Source organism: Dendrobates tinctorius, unplaced genomic scaffold (genome assembly GCF_039654945.1).
Source record: "Dendrobates tinctorius isolate UK_male_01 unplaced genomic scaffold, ASM3965494v1 ptg000128l, whole genome shotgun sequence".
NCBI classification, from domain to species: domain Eukaryota; kingdom Metazoa; phylum Chordata; class Amphibia; order Anura; family Dendrobatidae; genus Dendrobates; species Dendrobates tinctorius.
Genome location: NW_027361796.1, coordinates 1,635,186 through 1,655,329, shown reverse-complemented (window position 1 = coordinate 1,655,329; position 20,144 = coordinate 1,635,186). Strand labels below are relative to the sequence as shown.

The following is a 20,144-nucleotide window of genomic DNA, read 5'->3' as shown; positions in this document are numbered from 1 at the left end:
GATGCTGAAATGGGAGAACATGAAGCAATATAGTGCTGAGAGTCTCCAAAAGGTAGCGCAGTGGCCGCTAACAAAGGTGCTGTGGAGCATCAAACTCAAAGGACAAGTGGTCCCTTTAAAAGGATCTTTAGCACTTGATTGAAGCAATATGACATGAAATGTGATTGTGTCTTGGTTTGTCATAGGAGCAGGCTTCCTGGGTGTGCCAGTGTGATGACAACATGGTGCAGAGACTAGAAACCGACTTCAAAATGACTCTTCAGCAGCAAAGCACTTTGGAGCAGTGGGCTGCCTGGCTCGATAATGTAGTGACGCAAGCACTCAAGCCGTATGAAGGGAGGCCCAGCTTTCCTAAGGCAGCTCGACAATTTCTGCTTAAATGGTCATTTTACAGGTAATACAGTGACAATGCATTTTTAGGTCTCAGTGACATTTACCATTTCATACGGTTTACCCTTGTTAATCTTTTTAAGAACTATTAGGACCACATCCAAAATGGGATAAAAAGAAAACTTTCTAAATCACTTACTGTGCAAGGAAAGTTTAATGCCTCTCCTCTTTCATTATTGCATTTCATTTTGTTATGCATAAAGTTTTAAAAATGATCTTGGAATTTTGTTTTTTAAAGAATTACTGCATGATATTTGTGCTGCATGATAATTTTTATTAAATTGATTGTATCTATCTATCTGTCTATCTCTCTATTCCATATCTATCTATCTATCTATCATATAGCATATATCCTGTGGAGGAGAAAACCATGACCTGACTAAAAACAGCCCAAACTCTAGGGTTCGAGTGTATCCTATGGATATGTGCTGTATGTGTTAAAATCAGATAGCACAGACCAATGTTATTGACTGTTCACATTAGTGTCTTTGCAGCATGCACTAATCTCTTCCATATTTCGGATAAGTCTCAACTATTCAAGTCTATGGATGTGCAAAAAAAATCGGAACTCAGAGATTTTCCATATTTATCAAATTTTTAGGGATTCGTTGTCATTATTACCATCGGATGCTGATATTTTTAATGTTGATGTTTAAAAACGAATGCCATAAAGATGTAATATGGTTGTATAAAATGAATGGCAGACAGATAGATGCAAACAAAGCTGTCGTTCTTCAGCTGGTCACATCTTTTATGCAGCCTTCGTTCATTGTTATCAGCAACACATCCAGTGTGAAAAGAGGATGTGCAGCTCACAATATATAAACCATATGAGGCAAAATGATCAGTAATGATTTAATTATATTAGCAATCATTTGTACATAAAAGCACTTTCTAGATTTTCCATGTAAAAGGGACTCTTAAACAAGCTCTGATCATCTCGTTATATTGTCATTCGGTACTCATATACTGTATGCATGACCGTGTAAACCAACCTAAGGTGTACTCTGAGGAGATAAAAAAAGAGTTTGTCCTGTCCCTGCCCTCATCTATATATATAAAACTGAGTGTATGTATGTATGTATCAAGCCCTGCCCACTCAGCATAGCCACAGTCTCTTCTCCACACGCAAACCCCCGTATAATAAATATCTAATATATATATAATATCTAATCTAATAAATATATATATATATATATAAATATATATAAAATAATAAATATCTAATATATATATTTCATAGGCACATCTTCTTGACCACAACAGGTACACTGCCTGTGTTGCCCATGGCAACCAATCACTAAGTATCTTTCATTTCATCAGAGCTGTGTAAAAGATGAAAGCTGAGCTGTGATTGGTTGCTGTGAGCAACAGTTTTCCTTGTAGACAGTTTTGGTAACTGAGGCCTATTATTGTTATCCCTTCTATAGTGTTATCGTACTACTGTAAAGCTGGAAATAACACAATTTATCACCGTGCCGACACAGACCACCCTCTGACACAGGCTGCAGGGGGAGCCCAGAATCAGAAACTTCTCTTTGGCATGAAGAAGGGGCGGACACTGACAGCTTGGGGCCCCTGTGCAAGAAATGTATCTGGGCCCCCTTCCTTTTATGGCAACAAAGCTCTCTCTCTCTCTCTCTCTCATATATATATATATATATATATATATATATAGGGCCACACACACACACACACATATATATATATATATATATATACTACATAGTCTCCTTTATTATGTATTGCTGTCCCTTATTATACAGTGCCCTCTCTCTCTTGCTATGTACAGTGCTATCCCTAACATATTGGATTATATAGAGCCCTGTTTTTTATTCCAAACCGTCCTGTCTTGTTAGATGTATAATGCAATGATGGCTGTTGGAGCATGGGAATGCTTCTTTTCTAATGGAGGAGCTGATGGACTGGTAGTCTGGTCACCGACTCCTCTATCAGTAGTCATTTTATATATGAAAACAGAGGGGACTATGTAATAAAAGAGGGTGCTGTGAATAACAAAATTAACAAGAATACATATATGTAAGAGACAGCACTGTACATAACAGCAGAGGAAGTTATATAATAAGGGACGTCACCATATATAACTAGAGAGGATGGTATGTAATAAGGGACAGCATTATACATAATAAAAGAGGAAACTATGTATCTAAGGATAGTGTTATACAGAATTAGTGAGTACACTATAAACTAAGGGTCTGTGTTAGACATAATAAGTGAGTATACTATATACTAAGGGACTTTGTTAGACATAATAAGCGATAATAATGTCTTCCTCCACCTCCCCCTGTTTCTAAGTCCATTATAAGTCCCCCTTCCTCCCATCCCAATCCCCCACAAGCCTAATTGTCCTCCTCCCCCGCATCTCATTATTGTTCTTTCCTCCACCCCATCATTGCCCATTCTACCACCTCCATCATTTCCTCCTCCCCCACCACTCCTATCGTTGTTCTTTCCACCACCTCTATCATTGCTTTTTCCACCACCACCCCATCATTGCCCTTTCCAGCACCTCATCATTGCTTTCTCCCCTACCACCCCATCATTGCCCTCTCCATCACTCCCTTCATTGCCCTTTCCACCACCTCCATCATTTCCTTCTCCTCCACCACCTCCATCATTTCCTTCTTGCCCACCACTCCCATAATTGTCATTTGCACTACCACCATCATTGCCTTCTCCCCACCTCCATCATTGCCCTTTTCACCACCTCCATCATTTTCTCCTCTCCCACCATCCCCATCATTGCCATTTCCACCACCTCCATCATTTCCTCCTCCACCACCATCCCCATCATTGTCCTTTCCACCACCACCATCCTTGCACATTCCACCACCTCTACCCCCATTATTGCCCTTTCCACCACCTCCATCATTGCCCTCTTCCCCACCACCATCTTTGCCCATTCCACCAAGTCCATCATTTCCTCCTCCCCCACCATCCCCATCCATGCCCATTTCATCACTTCCATCATTTCCTCCTCCCCACCATCCCCATCATTGCCTTCTCCCCATTACCCCATCATTGCCCTCTCATCCACCTACACACACAGACACACACAGCACCATTCACCTCTCTGCACATTCCCCCGCAGCACCATGCATGCACACACACACCACCACTCATCTCTACGCACACACACACACACACACACACACCACACATACATATAACAAAACACACACACAGCACCTCTCACCTCTCCGCATGCTCTCCCGCAGCTGAAGCATCACCGTCGTTGGCAGCTTCCTCTCTCTGGCACAGCCAGCTGCTGAATGTTTACGTCATCTAGCGGCACTGCTGTCTATGTGAGAGGAAGCGCGGGCAGGAAGCAGGACGGTTCCTGCAGCTCTGCTGCAGGAGTAATCCCTGCAGCTCCACTCTGCTCCTATTTTCTCTTGTAGGCAGCGGATGTCATGATCCATTTTTTGGATCTAGGGGTACTGTCATGATCCATTTTTTGGATCTGTCAGATATGGATCTCCTCATATCTAAAACTTTTTTCCTTTTTGGTCGTCGGGGTTAATATGAGTTTTTGCCCCCGGTGGCCACTGGGGTTACTGCATGGAAACTGCATGTGTTTAATTATTTATGCAGGTGGTGACTTCTCCCCCTCCTTCCTATAAAAGGAGTTCAGGTGCTGGTAATCACTGTTGGTTATAAGTGCTCTTGGGAGACCGACCAAGCTGGAGCTCAGTCAGAGCTCTGGTGTATGGCTTCAGGTGAAGCTGAATTCGGGTGCTGTACTCTGTTGCTGGGAGCATAGCAACAGAGCAAAGCTAAGTTACTTTAGTAGTTGATTTAACCCTTAGGTGTTGGGTTATTTCCTTTCGTGTGTTATTTGGTGCTGTATAGTTTTTTCCTTGTCACATCCCCTGGGGAGGGGGTTGGGGTTTAGCACAGGGCTTAACAGGAGACAGGGACAGGTCAGGGACTTGGGCCTCACTACCTTTAAGTGTACCCCCAAGTTAAGGAAAGACAGGGCAACTCCTTGGCATGAGGGGCAGTTCAGGGGCCCCGGTTCCACATCTTCTGTTTTGCCTCTACGGCCCCATGAAAGCGGAGCTGCAGGGATCACTCCCTGCCCACCATACATGAGGGCAATCTGGCCATGGGCCCCCCGGAGCCTCGAGGCCGGATAAACAGGCCAGATTGCCCTCATCATTAGTCACCCTGAAGGGGTCCCGCTCCACCTCTGGGCATAGGCTGCACATGCGGTATGTCCGCACATGACATGAAGCATCCTCATTAACTATAAAATTCAAACACAGATTTAAAAAAAAGCACAAGATGGATTTCTCCAACCCAGATATAATTTTAATCAGTGTAACAGCGCCAACCTGACAATGTTGGCTCTGACAGGATGATGTAGGATATTAGGGGTAGTAGTCTGGTGGCTCTGATGGGATGATGTGGGATATTAGGGGTAGTAGTCCAGTGGCTCTGACAGGATGATGTGGTAGTATTCCGGTGACTCTGGCTGACGAGATGATGTGGGATATTAGGGGTAGTAGTCTGGTGGCTCTTGCTGTTTGGATGATGTGGGATATTAGGGGTAGTAGTCTGGTGACTCTGATGGGATGATATGGGATATTAGTGGTAGTATTCTAGTGGCTCTGGCTGATGGGATGATGTGGGATATTAGTGGTAGTATTCCAGTGGCTCTGGCTGACAGGATGATGTGGGATATTAGGGGTAGTAGTCCAGCGGCTCTGACTGGATGATGTGGAATATTAGGGGTAGTAGTCTGGTGACTCTGATGGGATGATGTGGGATATTAGTGGTAGTATTCCGGTGGCTCTGGCTGACGGGATGATGTGGGATATTAGGGGAAGTAGTCCGGTGGCTCTGGCTGACGGGATGATGTGGGATATTAGGGGAAGTAGTCCGGTGGCTCTGGCTGATGGGATGATGTGGGATATTAGTGGTAGTAATCCAGTGGCTCTGGCTGATGGGATGATGTGGGATATTAGGGGTAGTAGTCTGGTGACTCTGATAGGATGATGTGGGATATTAGTGGTAGTATTCCGGTGGCTCTGGCTGACGGGATGATGTGGGATATTAGGGGAAGTAGTCCGGTGGCTCTGGCTGATGGGATGATGTGGGATATTAGTGGTAGTAATCCAGTGGCTCTGGCTGATGGGATGATGTGGGATATTAGGGGTAGTAGTCTGGTGACTCTGATAGGATGATGTGGGATATTAGTGGTAGTATTCCGGTGGCTCTGGCTGACGGGATGATGTGGGATATTAGGGGAAGTAGTCCGGTGGCTCTGGCTGATGGGATGATGTGGGATATTAGTGGTAGTAATCCAGTGGCTCTGGCTGATGGGATGATGTGGGATATTAGGGGTAGTAGTCTGGTGGCTCTGACAGGATGATGTGGGATATTAGGGGTAGTTGTCCGGTGGCTCTGGCTGATGGGATGATGTGGAATATTAGAGTGAGTGTGGCTATGTGGAGTGGGCGGCACTATGCACTCATCTTTATATATATAGACATAATCATTATAATTTGTTATAACTAACCACAGTTAGTTACTATGCCTGGGCAACCCCGGGCTCTTCAGCTGGTAAACTACAAAGAAGAAATGCTCAGGGCACTTCTATTATCTTTAGAGCACTTGTAATTCCATGTAACAGCAGCTGCTCCTCACTGCTCACCCGTCCCATCTGGAATTTAACGTCACCGACCAGGTGCAGCTCCCCACTAACAGTCAGCCTGAGAAGAGGGGGCGTGGGCATGCCTCCTATTCTCTGCAGATATATTATCAGGAGACTGGCAGATAGTAACAGCATGGAGCTGCACACTGCTGTAATGTCCCAGACGTGAGGAGTGAGCAGTGCAGTGAGGAGCAGCTCATATCCCACCAGGACACTGATAGGGTGTGTGCACACGTTGCGGATTCTGCTGCGTTGTACAGTACCTTTATTTTCAATGGAAAATGAAAACTGCAGTGCCCATGCTGTGGATTTTTCTGCGTGGATTTGCTGCGGTTTTAAATCCACAGCATGTCACTTTGTGTGGAATCCGCAGCAGTTTTACACCTGCTCCGTTGTACAGGTGGCTAATCCGCAGATAAATCGCAGGTCTTTTGACCTACGGATTTACGTGCGGATTTTGCAAAATCCGTGCAGAAAGTTCCACAGCAGAATCTGCAACTTGTGCACACACACATAATGTCCCCTTGAGTGCAGTCTGATGTGAGTGGGTGTGGCATGCTCCCTGCTGGTAGCTCAGCAGTGAAGGAGACATTAACAGGCTTCTGATTACTACTAGAAGCTGTAGGGTAGGCCACGCCCCCACTCCTCCCCCTCATCTTGTGCTGCAGTGAAGGAGACTTCAGGGGGCTGGCAGCTGCTACTACAAGCCAGGAGCAGACCACGGACCCTTTTTATAAGGGCATAGACAGTACAAACAGTTTTATCTCCCCAGAGTACCCCTTTTAGATTCCTTAATCATTCCCTGGATTGATTGGGGTAATGAACCAGAATAAGTCATTACTGAACAAGCATAGGTTCAGACGCAAAGTCTCTCAATTGTCTATCTAATCAATCGAAAGCCTACAATTTACTAGTGACCATGCTGTTCCTGTGCTTGTGGACTTTACAAATTGATCAAAATTGGACATCTACCATATATTTATAAATGTCATTTATATGTCTTTCCTACATAATTAGATTATTTTTAAAGATGCTTCTAAAATATACCTAATCACTTAACGTGCATTTGTTTTCTTAAACAGTTCCATGGTTATCCGTGACTTAACCCTGCGCAGTGCTGCTAGCTTTGGCTCTTTCCATCTGATTCGCCTTCTCTACGATGAATACATGTTTTATTTAGTTGAACATAGGGTTGCTCAGGCAACTGGTGAATCCCCAATTGCTGTCATGGGAGAGGTGAGTGTGTCACTATGTGTTTTACAATGGATTATTTGCAGAATAAGACATACCAAACTAGACTGCCAACATTTAGTATCTTACAGTTGGCCCCAGACAGACATAGTAGTCGCCAAAGGTGAAAAACGAGGAACAAAAAATGGAGGATAATGGAACAAAACTCAGGTCATAAAATGTTCTGGTTGCCTCATCCTTCTAGAAATTATACTACATTCTGTGTGAGAATATTGAGGTCGACAATGTTCATTTTGATGATCCTTATAGAAATATAGATTTTAGAATTCAACTAATAAGGGCTTATTCACACATTCTGTATTTGGTCAGTATTTTGCATTAGTGTTTGTATTCTAAAACCAGGAGTGTAACTAACATAGTATAATTGAAAGACTGACACATGTTTTGTGTTTTGGAGACACTCCTGGTTTTGGCATACAAATACTGATGGAATACTGATCAAAAATATTGACGTGTGAATAAATCCTGAGACACAGAAAACTTCCAGAATGTGTGGTGAGTATTAGTTAATATATTTCCAATACATAGTTGGTACACTGTGCTGAATAAATATAGATCTATTATGCAGGAGCATATATATATAGGGGAGGCAGAGGTAGCAATCTCAACTGGACCTTGATGATGACCAAATACAAAACACACCAGTAAGATAAATCACACATGATTGGGGACTCCGTAATAGATTTTGCATTGGGGACCTACAAACTTCAAGTTAAATCTATGCTATGGATTATAGAGCTATGCTTTACACATAATATACCAATGACCACGAGTAGAGATGGGGAAAACCCAAACAGTAAAGTTCGGCGTCTGTACCGAACACCTACTGTTTGTGCACGGACACCGAACACGGACTTCACCAGGAATGTGCATGACAGCCTAGCAAACACTACTTCTAATCTGTGGTAAAATCATTACTGCCGATCAGAGAGCCGCAGTTCCCACACTGTCAAATGACACCGTGAGCTCACAGCTATGATCAGAGGTATAAAGTTTACCTCCGGTCACTGGTGTCGGCCGCTCCCATCAGCTGCCGCCTGCTGCCGCTAATAACAATGAGAGCAGGCGGTGGCTGATGAGAGTATTCATCAACCGGCGCCTGCGCTCTAAATAAATAATTAAAAAAAAAAGACATGGTTCCCCAGTATTTTTGATAACCAGCCAAGCAAAACAGATAGCTGCGGGCTGCAACCCTTAGCTGTCAGCGTTAGCAAGGCTGGTTATCAAGAACAGAGGGTGCCCATGCTGTTTATTTAATTATTTAAATAAATAATTTTTTAAAAAGGCATTGATTCCCCTCCAGTTTTGACAACCAGCCTTGCTAAAAGAAACAGCTGTGGGCTGGTATTCTCATGCTGGTGAGGGGCCATAGATATTGCTCCCCCAGCCCCTAAAAATACCAGCCTGAAGCTGCCCCAGAAAAGACACATGTGCATCTCTAACCACGAGCCTATAAGCATTTTATGAAGAATTATATCAACTGAGAACAAGGCAGTCAAGTGAATTATAAACCAACAGACTTATATAAAGAGCTCCTCAATTCAAATGTATTTTTAGAAAACTAGGATGGGATGGAGAATGGCATGAACTGGCTAGTTCCAAGCTGCTATTCCTTTCCTCTTGTCAGCACAGCGCCATGCCACCTTTGACTCCCTATCTACTATATAATTGTCTTATTCTATCTGTCAGTCTGTAACGGAAATCCCGCGTCGCTGATTGGTCATGCCCAGCCGGCCGCGACCAATCAGCAACAGGCGCAGTCCGCCCGCGAATCCCACATCGCTGATTGGTCGCGGCCGGCGGGATTAGACATATTCTAGAATACCCGATGCGTTAAAATCGGGCCACCATCTAGTACTTTAATATTTGGTAAAAATGTGAACATAGCTTTGCTATTAGCCTGCCAAGCCATGAGGCTGAATAGATCTTTACTTTGAACACCAGAGCTGAACTACAAATACATGAATGGACGTTCTCCTTTTATTAATATTGCTTAATAGAGATGTAACTTGGTCAAAGTCTTTCTTTTATGTACAGTATCTAATATTAAAAATATAGTTGCTGTCTTAACATTTCTCTTGTCCCCTGGTCTTAATGGTGGTAGAAAGTGAAATCATTAGAACTGAGTGTCAACGTAGTAATAAAAGTAAAAATTTGTATTGAATTTTGTATTTTATTAAATTCTACTCCATCAACACCAAGAAGCATTTTAATCATTGTCTAAAGTTGCGGTGCACAGCCTTTTCTTACTTATAGGATTATGCTTGACCCAAGAGCTGAAGTAGTACTTAATGGGATATCGTGAGTGGAGACATTTGTCATATGAGCAGTATATATCATAAATGTCTGCCAGGTGAGGGGTCCATGTTTGAAACTCCCACGTGTCATGAGAACATGGAACCAATGTATTTTAGCTGCTATTAACTACAATTGAGAGAATCATGAATACGCAGCCACTTTTCCACTTCATTTCCTCTGCTCTGGACTGTTGACTAGAGGACCAGTGGATGTGCAACAAATTTTGTAGATGGAATGCACCTTTAAATTATCACTCTGGGTGCAGAGCCTGAGTGGGGCGGTGCATGAGATTTAGAGAGAATACAAACTTGCTTAAATGCTTGTACAGTGGGTACGGAAACTATTCAGACCCCTTTAAATTTTTCACTCTTAGTTCATTACCGCCATTTGGTAGATTCAAAAAAGTTCATTTTTTTTCTCATTAATGTACACTCTGCACCCCAGCTTGACTGAAAAAAACAGAAATGTAGAAATTTTTGCAAATTCATTAAAAAAGAAAAACTGAAATATCACCTGGTCATAAGTATTTAGACCCTTTGCTCAGTATTGAGTAGAAGCACCCTTTTGAGCTGGTACAGCCATGAGTCTTCATTCGAATGATGCAACAAGTTTTTCACACCTGGATTTGGGGATCCTCTGCAATTGTTCCTTGCAGATCCTCTCCAGTTCCGTAAGGTTGGATGGTGAACTTTTTTGAATTTACCAAATGGATGCAATAAAACAAATAGTGAAAAATTTAAAGAGGTCTGAATACTTTCCATATCCACTGTATGTAAGTTGATCCCCTTGCTACATGTGTGACAGCAGGCTTCATTCATGAAATCCCTGGCATGCGCAGATTGCCAGTGTCCTCGCATCTGCACCGTGTTCTCCCCTTCTATGGACACTGGCTTCAACTTCCTTCTACCGTGTCTGGTTGTCCCCTGCGCAGAAAGTTTTTCATACAGCAAGGGGATCCATGTACATACAGAGGTGTTGCTAAGAATTAAAATAATCTTTTAAGGCAGATTCTTGGAAAGATCTCTGTCCCAGCCAGAGAACTTCCCACCTCATTTAGAAGTTAAGAAAAACATAGATTTCTCTGCAATAAGTGATCAGATCGCAAATATCAAGGTATTAGTTTATTCAATTTTCTATTACCTACATGCCCATAATAGACCGCTTAGGAGGGTTTATCCTACTGATAGATTCCCTTTAACTTAGGATAGCAATACATTTTCAAAATTATGAGACTAATCTTACGAAACCATTTATGTCCAATTCTTGCAGTTTGGTGACTTAAATGACACATCTCCTGGAAATATGGAAAAAGGTAATGGGTTTTCAAACTTATCGCATGTCTTCTGTCCATCTCATTGTCTCTTTTATTATCTTTTTAATCAGATTGCTTACCAATCTTTGTGGCTGTACTTTTTCCTTAATATTTATTACACACAAGTGTACTTCATTCTCCTGTATGTTTCTGACATAAGGCACATTTATTTTTTTGTGAGAAAATTACCTACATAAGAAAGAAGAATATAGTTATGTCCTTTGAGAGTCTGATGTTTGTCTTATTAAACTGTCACTATACCAACAGAGAATATCCCAGAAAGGATTCCTGATAAGTATTGCAGGTTATAATAAAGTGTCTGATGCACCAGTAACCTCCATGATTTATCATTAATGAAGGAGCCTCTATGTTAGAGTTTGTGGATCACACCAAATATAAATTATGAAACGATGTGATCGCAACCCAGGGTCCACCATGCGGTGATGGAAAAACCGCAGCTAGAATACAATGGCGGAGCGTAGCCGCGAGTAAGCACCGTAAACACACTGAGTTAAACATTACTCGGTGTGAACAGAGTGCACAGCGCTTGACTCTGTTACACCACAGAGCAGTACGACAACTGAGAGCACTCTAATCTATGCCCTGTTAGATGTCACAGGAGCATAGTGGAAATGACGCTAGTGGGGTCCCTATAGCCCATCCCCCACTACGCTGGTGATTGAACCTGCTCTGCTACACGGTGGCTTTTGAGCCTGTACCTGAGGATGCCCGGTGCAGACGCTAAGTTCAAGCGGGAGTTCCCACCCTACACTGCCTGTCAAGAAATGCACTCGTAGTGCTATTAGCGGCACACGTGCACACAGGGTGGTAACTTGCCTGCCAGCACACACAGTAAATATGGATGATCTTAGCGCACCAACGGGCGCACCAAAGGTCCTTTTATAGACTGTGCCAATCAGACAAGACCTTGCTTGTGGACCAATCCGGAGCCGGCACAGGACCTGAGCAGCTGACGACCGACCACCAATGAGAGGTCGCCACCTCATGAGCATGCTCAGTAGAGTGAATTCTGGACTTAGTCTCAATAGACAGCGGCAGGCAGTCATTGCTATCAGTTACCATAGCTGAACCTGGAGAGGCAGCAGTAACCATGCGCACAGCCCAAGTCTGAGCAAGACGCCGAGACCAACGTCATTGCAGAGCAGCATCCACTGCAGTCGAGACTGAATGGGAGACTGCAGGAGAAGATAAGGCTTGGGATCTATCCTGTGCAGAGGGAGAATTCCAGCGCCTAACATTACCCCCTTCCTAGCACCCCCCTGCGGGTCTCTTCATGCTCAAATGCCGCAATAAGCTGAGGGGCACGAATGTGCTCAACAGGCTCCCAGGTCCTATCTTCCGGACCATGACCCTTCCAGTCGACCAAAAAAATGTTTTCGCCACGCACCACTTTGGAATCGACAATCGCGTTCACCTCAAACTTGTCCGAAGACGTATCCGAAGTCCCGGCAGAAGACTCAAAAACCCGGGACATGTGAACGGGTTTCAAGAGGGAGATGTGAAAGATGTCAGTAATATTCAGGTGTGGCGGAAGGGACATATGATATACTACAGGATTTATCTGCTCAAGGACTTTAAAAAGACCTAGATAGTGGGGAGCAAACTTAGTGGACTGTACACGCAGCTTGATGTTACAAGCTGAGAGCCACACCAAGTTGCCGGGTGCAAAGACAGGAACAGGGCGGCAATGCGTGTCAGCAGATGCGCTCATTCTCTCCTTAGAGGCCTGAATGGAATCCTGTGTACTGTCCCAGATGTTACGAGCCTCCAAAGCCCAGGCTATCACCCTAGAGTCGGGAGACGAAACGGGCACGGGGCGGGAACACACGGATGCTGAAAGTAATTAAGGAGGAACGGTGTCTATCCTGTGGAATCGGCGACAGCATTATTAAGTGCAAACTCTGCCCATGGTAGTAAGGATGCCCAGTCATCATGCCTGGCAGAGACAAAGTGCCATAAATACGTGACCAGAGTCTGATTGGTTCTCTCCACCAATCCGTTTGTTTCGGGATGATATGCTGAAGAGAGATTAAGCTAAATACTGAGCAGTCGACAGAGCTCTCTCCAGATTCGAGAAGCGAACTGGGAACCCCGGTTACTGACTATTTTATCAGGCATCCTGTGGAGACGGAAGACATGCTTCGCAAAAAGCACGGCCACAGCCCGTGCCGCCGGTACACGTGGAAGGGGAACCAGATGTACCATCTTGGAGAAATGATCGGTGACTACCCAGATGACAGTATTGTTACGGGTCTCGGGAAAGCCCACAATGAAATCCATCCTGACCATTTCCCAGGGCCTATCTGCCACTGGCAAGGGATGTAACAAGCCCGCAGACCTCTGCAGAGAAGGTCGGTACTTGGCACAAGAAACACATGCCTGGACGTATTCCCCAACGTCATGTGCCATCCGCAGCCACCAATTTGACCTCGCCAGAAACTTAGCTGTGTAAGAGAGGACCTCCGGCCACAGGTTCGGTGTTACAAGAGTCTTGCTCAGAGGCACCGACTCTAACGAAACCAGAGCCACCGTTCGCAGACTCTCTGAGGGAATGATTAGTCGTGGCTCGTCCCCTTCTTCGGAAGAGACGATGGAATGGGACAAGGCGTCAGCCCGTAAATTATTCTCCCCTGAAAGTGTATGGTAAACTTAAATTAGGAGAAGAATAGAGACCACCTGACCTGGCGAGAATTTAGCCGTTGGGCCGTCTGCAGATAGAGCAGATTCTTACGGTCCATGAACAGCTGGAAGGGATGCCGAGCTCCCTCCAGGAGATATCTCTATTTGGAGAAGGCCATCTTCTTGGCCAGTAGCTCCCTGTCCCAGATGGAATAATTCTCCGCTGGTGAGAAAGATTTAGAGAAGAAGCAGAGTCGTTTCTGACTGTTAGTATCCTTCTGGTAAAACACAGCTCCCGCACAGACGGAAGAGGCATCCACCTTCAAAATAAAGGGCTTATCCACATCTGGCCGATGTAACACAGGAACCCTAGCAAAATGGGACTTTAAGGAGACAAAGGCCTCAGAGACCTCCTTAGACCATAGCTTAGGATTAGCTCCCATCTTGGTGAGAGCTACCAAAGGAGACGCCAGAGTAGAGAAGGGAAAATGAACTGGTGGTAGTAGTTGACAAAATCCCATAAAGCATCACCGCTTTAAGGGAATGTGGCTCCTGCCAGTTCAACACCGATTCCATCTTGGCAGGGTCCATCGCCAAACCCTTGGCTGAGATGATACTGCCAAGTAATGGTAGGGGCTCCTCCTCAAAGACACACTTCTCAAGTTTGGCGTAGACTCTGGCAACATCTCTATGATGAGCATCCAGATCAGGAGAGAAAATAAGGATCCAAACAGATGACTACTGAAGTGGATAATATCTCCCGAAAGATGTCATTAACGAAGTCCTGGAAGACGGCCGGTGCATTACAGAGATCGAATGGCATTACCAAATATTCATAATGCCCGTCCCGGGTGTTAAACGCCATCTTCCATTCGTCACCCTCACAAATGCATATTTGATTATAGGTGCCTCGTAGATCTAGCTTGGTAAATATCGTCGAACCCCGCAGTCTGTCAAATAGAAGAAGAAGAACCAAGCTCCCGCAGGAGACACCGATTTTCCTAATAAAACCCCTCGCCCCAGATTCTCCCTTATGTACTCCGACATTGCATCAGTCTCTGGGAGTGACAAAGGGTAAAACACGCCCGCGAGGTGCCTCTGCCCCCGGGTTGAGGTCTATCAGGAAATCATAGGGACGATAGGGAGAGGACATAAAATTACCCTCTGCCCCAGAATCCACACAAGCTTCTGCAGAGAGAGAGACCGACCCATAGGACAGTGTCAGCTTAACCCCTTCGTGACCGGGCCAATTTTTTAAATTCTGACCAGTGTCACTTTATGTGGTCATAACTCTGGAACGCTTCAACAAATCCCAGTGATTTTGAGACTGTTTTTTCGTGGCACATTATAATTTATGATAGTGGTAAATTTAGATTGATATATTTTGTGTTTATTTATTAAAAAAATATCAGAAACTTGACAAAAATGGCAAAAAATTGCAATTTTCAAACTTTGATTATCCCTTTAATCCAGATAGTCACACAACAGAAAAACATTAATAAATAACATTTTCCACATGCCTGCTTTACATCAGCACCATTTTTAAAATGCTAATTTATTTTGTTAGCCTTTTAGGAGGTTTAAAAATGTAGCAATCATTTTTCATTTTTTCAAGGAAATCTACAAAAAATTTTTTTTTTTTGAGAGACCTATCCAAGTTTGAAGTGACTTTAGGGGTGCTATATATTGGAAAACCTCAAACATGATACCATTTCAAAAACAGCACCCCATGACATATTGAAAACTTCAGGTGATTTTCAGGAATTAATGCAAAGTGGTATAGCCGTAATGAAAAAGTGTTTGTTTACCACCTAAATGTCACTAACTTCTGAACTGACCACTATAGCCGGGAGACTCTGAGGCCGCTATTTGGCCATGAACTGCTATGGCAAACATCAGGACCACACAATCATGATCTCAGTGTGTCAATTAGATTAAAGTGCAAGCCCCCACAATCTATTAACCATGTATTTGATGTAGTCACTTTTGACAGCAGCAACTAAGGGGTTAAACAGATATGGATGGTGCCAACACTGATCATTTGTGATACAGCAAGTTGTCAGATATAGTGGACAGCCATCAGCTGCTGGATTGTCACCTGTATGGGGATGATATTCCCTTATATCTCAGGTCAGTAAATATTCGTATTGGCTGTCACGAAGGGGTTAAATGTAATTTTGGAGGACATGTCCGACAAGTCTGGCGTGCCCCCTCCAATTTTCACTAGAGATGGCCATTCACTCTGATGCCTGGCACGTCTGTTGGTGACATAACCAGCCTGCTTATTGTCAAGACGAGTTGGTGAGGAATGAGCGGGACAGGCCTTAGCCTCCATCCGACGACCCACCAGAGGTTCACTCAGTTCATTGGTCCAAGAAGGAGACCCGCAAGGATTGGCAAAACTTGTTGCCAGCCGAATCCTTTGCCTACACTGGGCTCATTCCAACCTTCATTCGGCATACCGAAGGTAGGCGCGAGTGGAAATAGATATTAAATCCTCCAGTGTAGTGGGGATCTCCCTCGTGGCCTTTGCATCCTTAACATGGTCTGCAAGGCCCCTCCAAAACATCGGACTCAAGAATTTATCTGGTCACTCCAGTTCGGAAGCTATCATCCAAAACCGGATAACAAACTGGCTGGTCAGCCCTGCGTCAGGGTCAGGAGTTGGAGTGCGGCATTATGGGTAACCTGGGGTCCCAGAAAGACTTGTTTCAGGGCGCTCAAAAATCGAGAGGCGCTCCGAACCACCAGGTCCTTACGTTCCCATAATGGTGTAGCCCACTCTGACTCCTTGTCCATTTAACCCCTTCACCCCCAAGGGTCCTTTGCCCATTCATGACCCGGCCAATTTTTACAATTCTGACCACTGTCCCTTTATGAGGTCATAACTCTGGAACGCTTCCATGGATCCCGGTAATTCTGACTTTGTTTTCTCGTGACATATTGTACTTCATGATAGGGGTAAAATTTCATTCAAATAACTTGCGTTTATTTGTGAAAAAAACGGAAATTTGGCGAAAATTTTGAAAACTTTGAATTTTTATGTCCTTAAATCACAGAGATACGGCACACAAACTTGATAAGTAACATTTCCCACATGTTTACTTTACATCAGCACAATTTTGGAACCAAAATTTTTTTTTTGTTAGGAAGTTATAAGGGTTAAAATTTGACCAGCGATTTCTCATTTTTGCAACACCACTTTATTTTTACGGACCACATCACATTTGAAGGCACTTTGAGGGGTCTATATGATAGAAAATACCCAAAAGGGACACCATTCTAAAAACTGCACCCATTAAGGTGCTCAAAACCACATTCAAGAAGTTTATTAACCCTTTAGGTGCGTCATAGGAATTTTTTGAATATTTAAAAAAAAATGAACATCTAACTTTTTTTCACAAAAAAAATACTTCAGGTTCAATTTTTTTTATTTTACCAAGGGTAACAGGAGAAATTGGACTGCAAAAGTTATTGTGCAATTTGTCCTGAGTACGCTGATATCTGGGGGGAATCACTGTTTGGCGCATGGCAGAGCTCAGAAGGGAAGGAGCGCCGTTTGACTTTTTCAATGCAAAATTGGCTGGAATTCACATCGGATGCCATGTCACGTTTGGAAAGCCCCTGATGTACCTAAACAGTGGAAACCCCCCACAAGTGACCCCATTTTGGAAACTAGACCCCCCAAGGAACTTATCTAGATGTGTGGTGAGCACTTTGAACCCCCAAGGGCTTCACAGAAGTTTATAATACCCAGGCATGAAAATAAAAAAATCGTATTTTTTCCACAAACATGATCAATTAGTCCCCAATTTTTTTTATTTTCCCAAGAGTAACAGGAGAAATTGAACCCCAAAAGTTGTTGTCCAATTTGTCCTGAGTACGCTGACACCCCATATGTGGGAGAAAACTACTGTATGGACACACGTCGGGGCTCGGAAGGGAAGTAGTGATGTTTTGGAATGCAGACTTTGATGGAATGGCCTGCGGGTGTCATGTGCATTTGGAGAGCCCCTGATGTACCTAAACTATTGAAACTCCCCACCAGTGTCCCCATTTTGGACACTAGACCCCCCGCGGAACTTATCTAGATGTGTGGTGAGCACTTTGAACCCCCAAGTGCTTCACAGAAGTTTATAACGCCCAGGCGTGAAAATAAAAAAATCATTTTTTCCACAAAAATGATATTTTTGCCCCCAATTTTTTATTTTCCTAAGGGTAACAGGAGAAATTGGACCCCAAAAGTTGTTTTGCAATTTGTCCTGAGTAGGCTGATACCCTACATGTGGGGGTAAAACACTGTTTGGGTGCATGGCAGAGCTTGGAAGGGAAGGAGCACCATTTGACTTTTTCAACTCAGAATTGGCTGGAATTGAGATCAGACGCCATGTTGCATTTGGAGAGCACCTGGTGTGCCCAAACAGTGGAAACCCCCAATTCTAACTCCAACCCTAACCCTAATCTCAGCCCTAACCCAAACCCTAGCCCTAGCCCTGGCCCTAACAATAGCCCTAACCCTAATGGGAAAATGGAAATAAATACAATTTCTTTTAATTTTATTATTTTTCCCTAACTAAGGGGGTGATAACGGGGGGTTTAATTTACTATTTATAGCGGGTTATTACTGTATGTTTGGCAGCTGTCATACGCTAAAAGACGCTTTTTATTGTAAAAATAGTTTTTGCATCACCACATATTGAGAGCTATAATTTTTCCGCATTTTGACCCACCGAGTCATGTGATGTCTTATTTTTTGCGGGACGAGTTGAGGTTTTTATTGGTACCATTTTCGGGCACGTGACATTTTTTGATCGCTTTTTATTCCGATTTTTGGGATGCAGAATGAACAAAAACCAGCGTTTCATAAATTTCTTTTGGGGGGTACGTTTACACCGTTCCGCGTGCGGTAAAATTGATAAAGCGGTTTTATTCTTCGGGTCAGTACGGTTACATTGATACCTCATTTAGGTCATTTTATGTTTTGTCGGTTTTATGCAATGAAAACTATTTTATATAAAAAATAATAATTTTTGCATCGCTTTATTCTGCGAGCTATAACTTTTTTTTATTTTTTCGCTGATGATGCTGTATGGCAGCTCGTTTTTTGCGGGACAAGATGACGTTTTCAGCGGTACCATGGATATTTATATGCGTCTTTTTGATCGCGCGTTATTGCACTTTTTGTTTGGCGGTATGATAATAAATCAATATTTTTTTGCTCGTTTTTTTATTTTTATTTTTTAAGGGGTTCACTAAAGGGGTTAACTAATGGGACAGTTTTATAGGGCAGGTCGTTACGGACGCGGCGATACCTAATATATGTACTTTTATTGTTTTTTTTTTTTTTTTTATATTTCCAAAAAATGGATTTATTGGGGGAAATTTTTTTTTTCTAATTTACTTGGCGATTTTTTTTTAAATTATTTTAACACTTTTTTTTTTTTTAAACTTTATTACATAGTCCCAGGTGGGACATCACTGTCCTGTGACAGATCGCTGATCTGTCACATCACAGATCACTGTGACAGATCAGCGATCTGTCACAGGCAGTGCTGCAGACTTCCTCATGCCTGCGCTTTGCAGGCACTGAGGAAGTCAGCTCCCTGCAGGCCCCCGAAGGCCCCTGTCGCCATCTTGGATTCGGGGGCCTGCAGGGAAGGAGCCCCCCCCGCAGCAGCGCTGCAAATTGCGCTGCCGTGGGGGGCTCAGGGAAGCACAGAGGGAGCCCCCTCCCTGCCGATGCTTCCCTTTAACCCCCGGTACACCGTGATCATGTTTGATCGTGGTGTGCAAGGGGTTAACGTGTCGGGGGCGGTCCGTGACCGCCCCTGACACATTGTGCCGGGTGTCAGCTGTGATAATCAGCTGACACCCGGCCGCGATCAGTGGCGCTCGCCACGTGGGCGCCGCTGATCGTGCTAGACGTACTATCCCATCCATGGGCATAGGGGCTCGGGGCCCATGGACGGGATAGTACGTCTGATGTCAGAAAGGGGTTAAAAGGGACACCACAAATCCCACTTTGGCCCGCTCAGACGAGAAACATGAACTCAGTAACTCTAGCTGGTTTGAGCAATGGAAACTCCACGGAAGCTGCTGCTCGTCCACCATTTCTAGCCAGACCCTGGCGCTAAGAAACTGTTAGGGTTTGCGGATCGCACCAAATATAAATTATGAGAAGGTGCGATCGCAACCCGGGGTCCACCATGCGGTGATTGGAAAAACCGCAGCTAGAAAACAGTGGCGGAGCGTAGCCGCGCGTAAGCACTGTTAGCACACCGAGTTAAACGTCACTCGGTGTGAACAGAGTGCAAAGTGCCTGACTCTGTTACTCCACAGAGCAGTATGACAACTGAGAGCACTCTAAGCTATGCCCTGTTAGACGTCACAGGAGCATAGTGGAAATGGGTGGGGTCCTATAGCTCACCCCCCACTAAGCTGGTGATTGAACCTGCTCTACTACATGGTGGCTTTTGAGCCCATGCCTGAGGATGCCCGATGCTATTGCTAAGTTCAAGCAGGAGATCCTGCCCTACACTGCCTGTCAAGAAACGCACTTGTAGTGCTGTTAGC

General features: G+C 44.1%; 1 protein-coding gene across 3 annotated transcripts in view; it reads left to right on the top strand.

Moving 5' to 3' along the window:
- Positions 1 to 20,144, top strand: part of RFX3 (regulatory factor X3) — a 512,595-nt gene that overhangs the window by 480,419 nt on the left and 12,032 nt on the right. For all 3 annotated transcript variants that reach the window (XM_073542615.1, XM_073542614.1, XM_073542613.1), the window contains 3 exons: positions 186 to 394; positions 7,153 to 7,306; positions 10,889 to 10,931. In XM_073542615.1, coding sequence (XP_073398716.1) covers positions 186 to 394; positions 7,153 to 7,306; positions 10,889 to 10,931 — 406 coding nt within the window. The remainder of the gene's footprint in view (positions 1 to 185; positions 395 to 7,152; positions 7,307 to 10,888; positions 10,932 to 20,144) is intronic.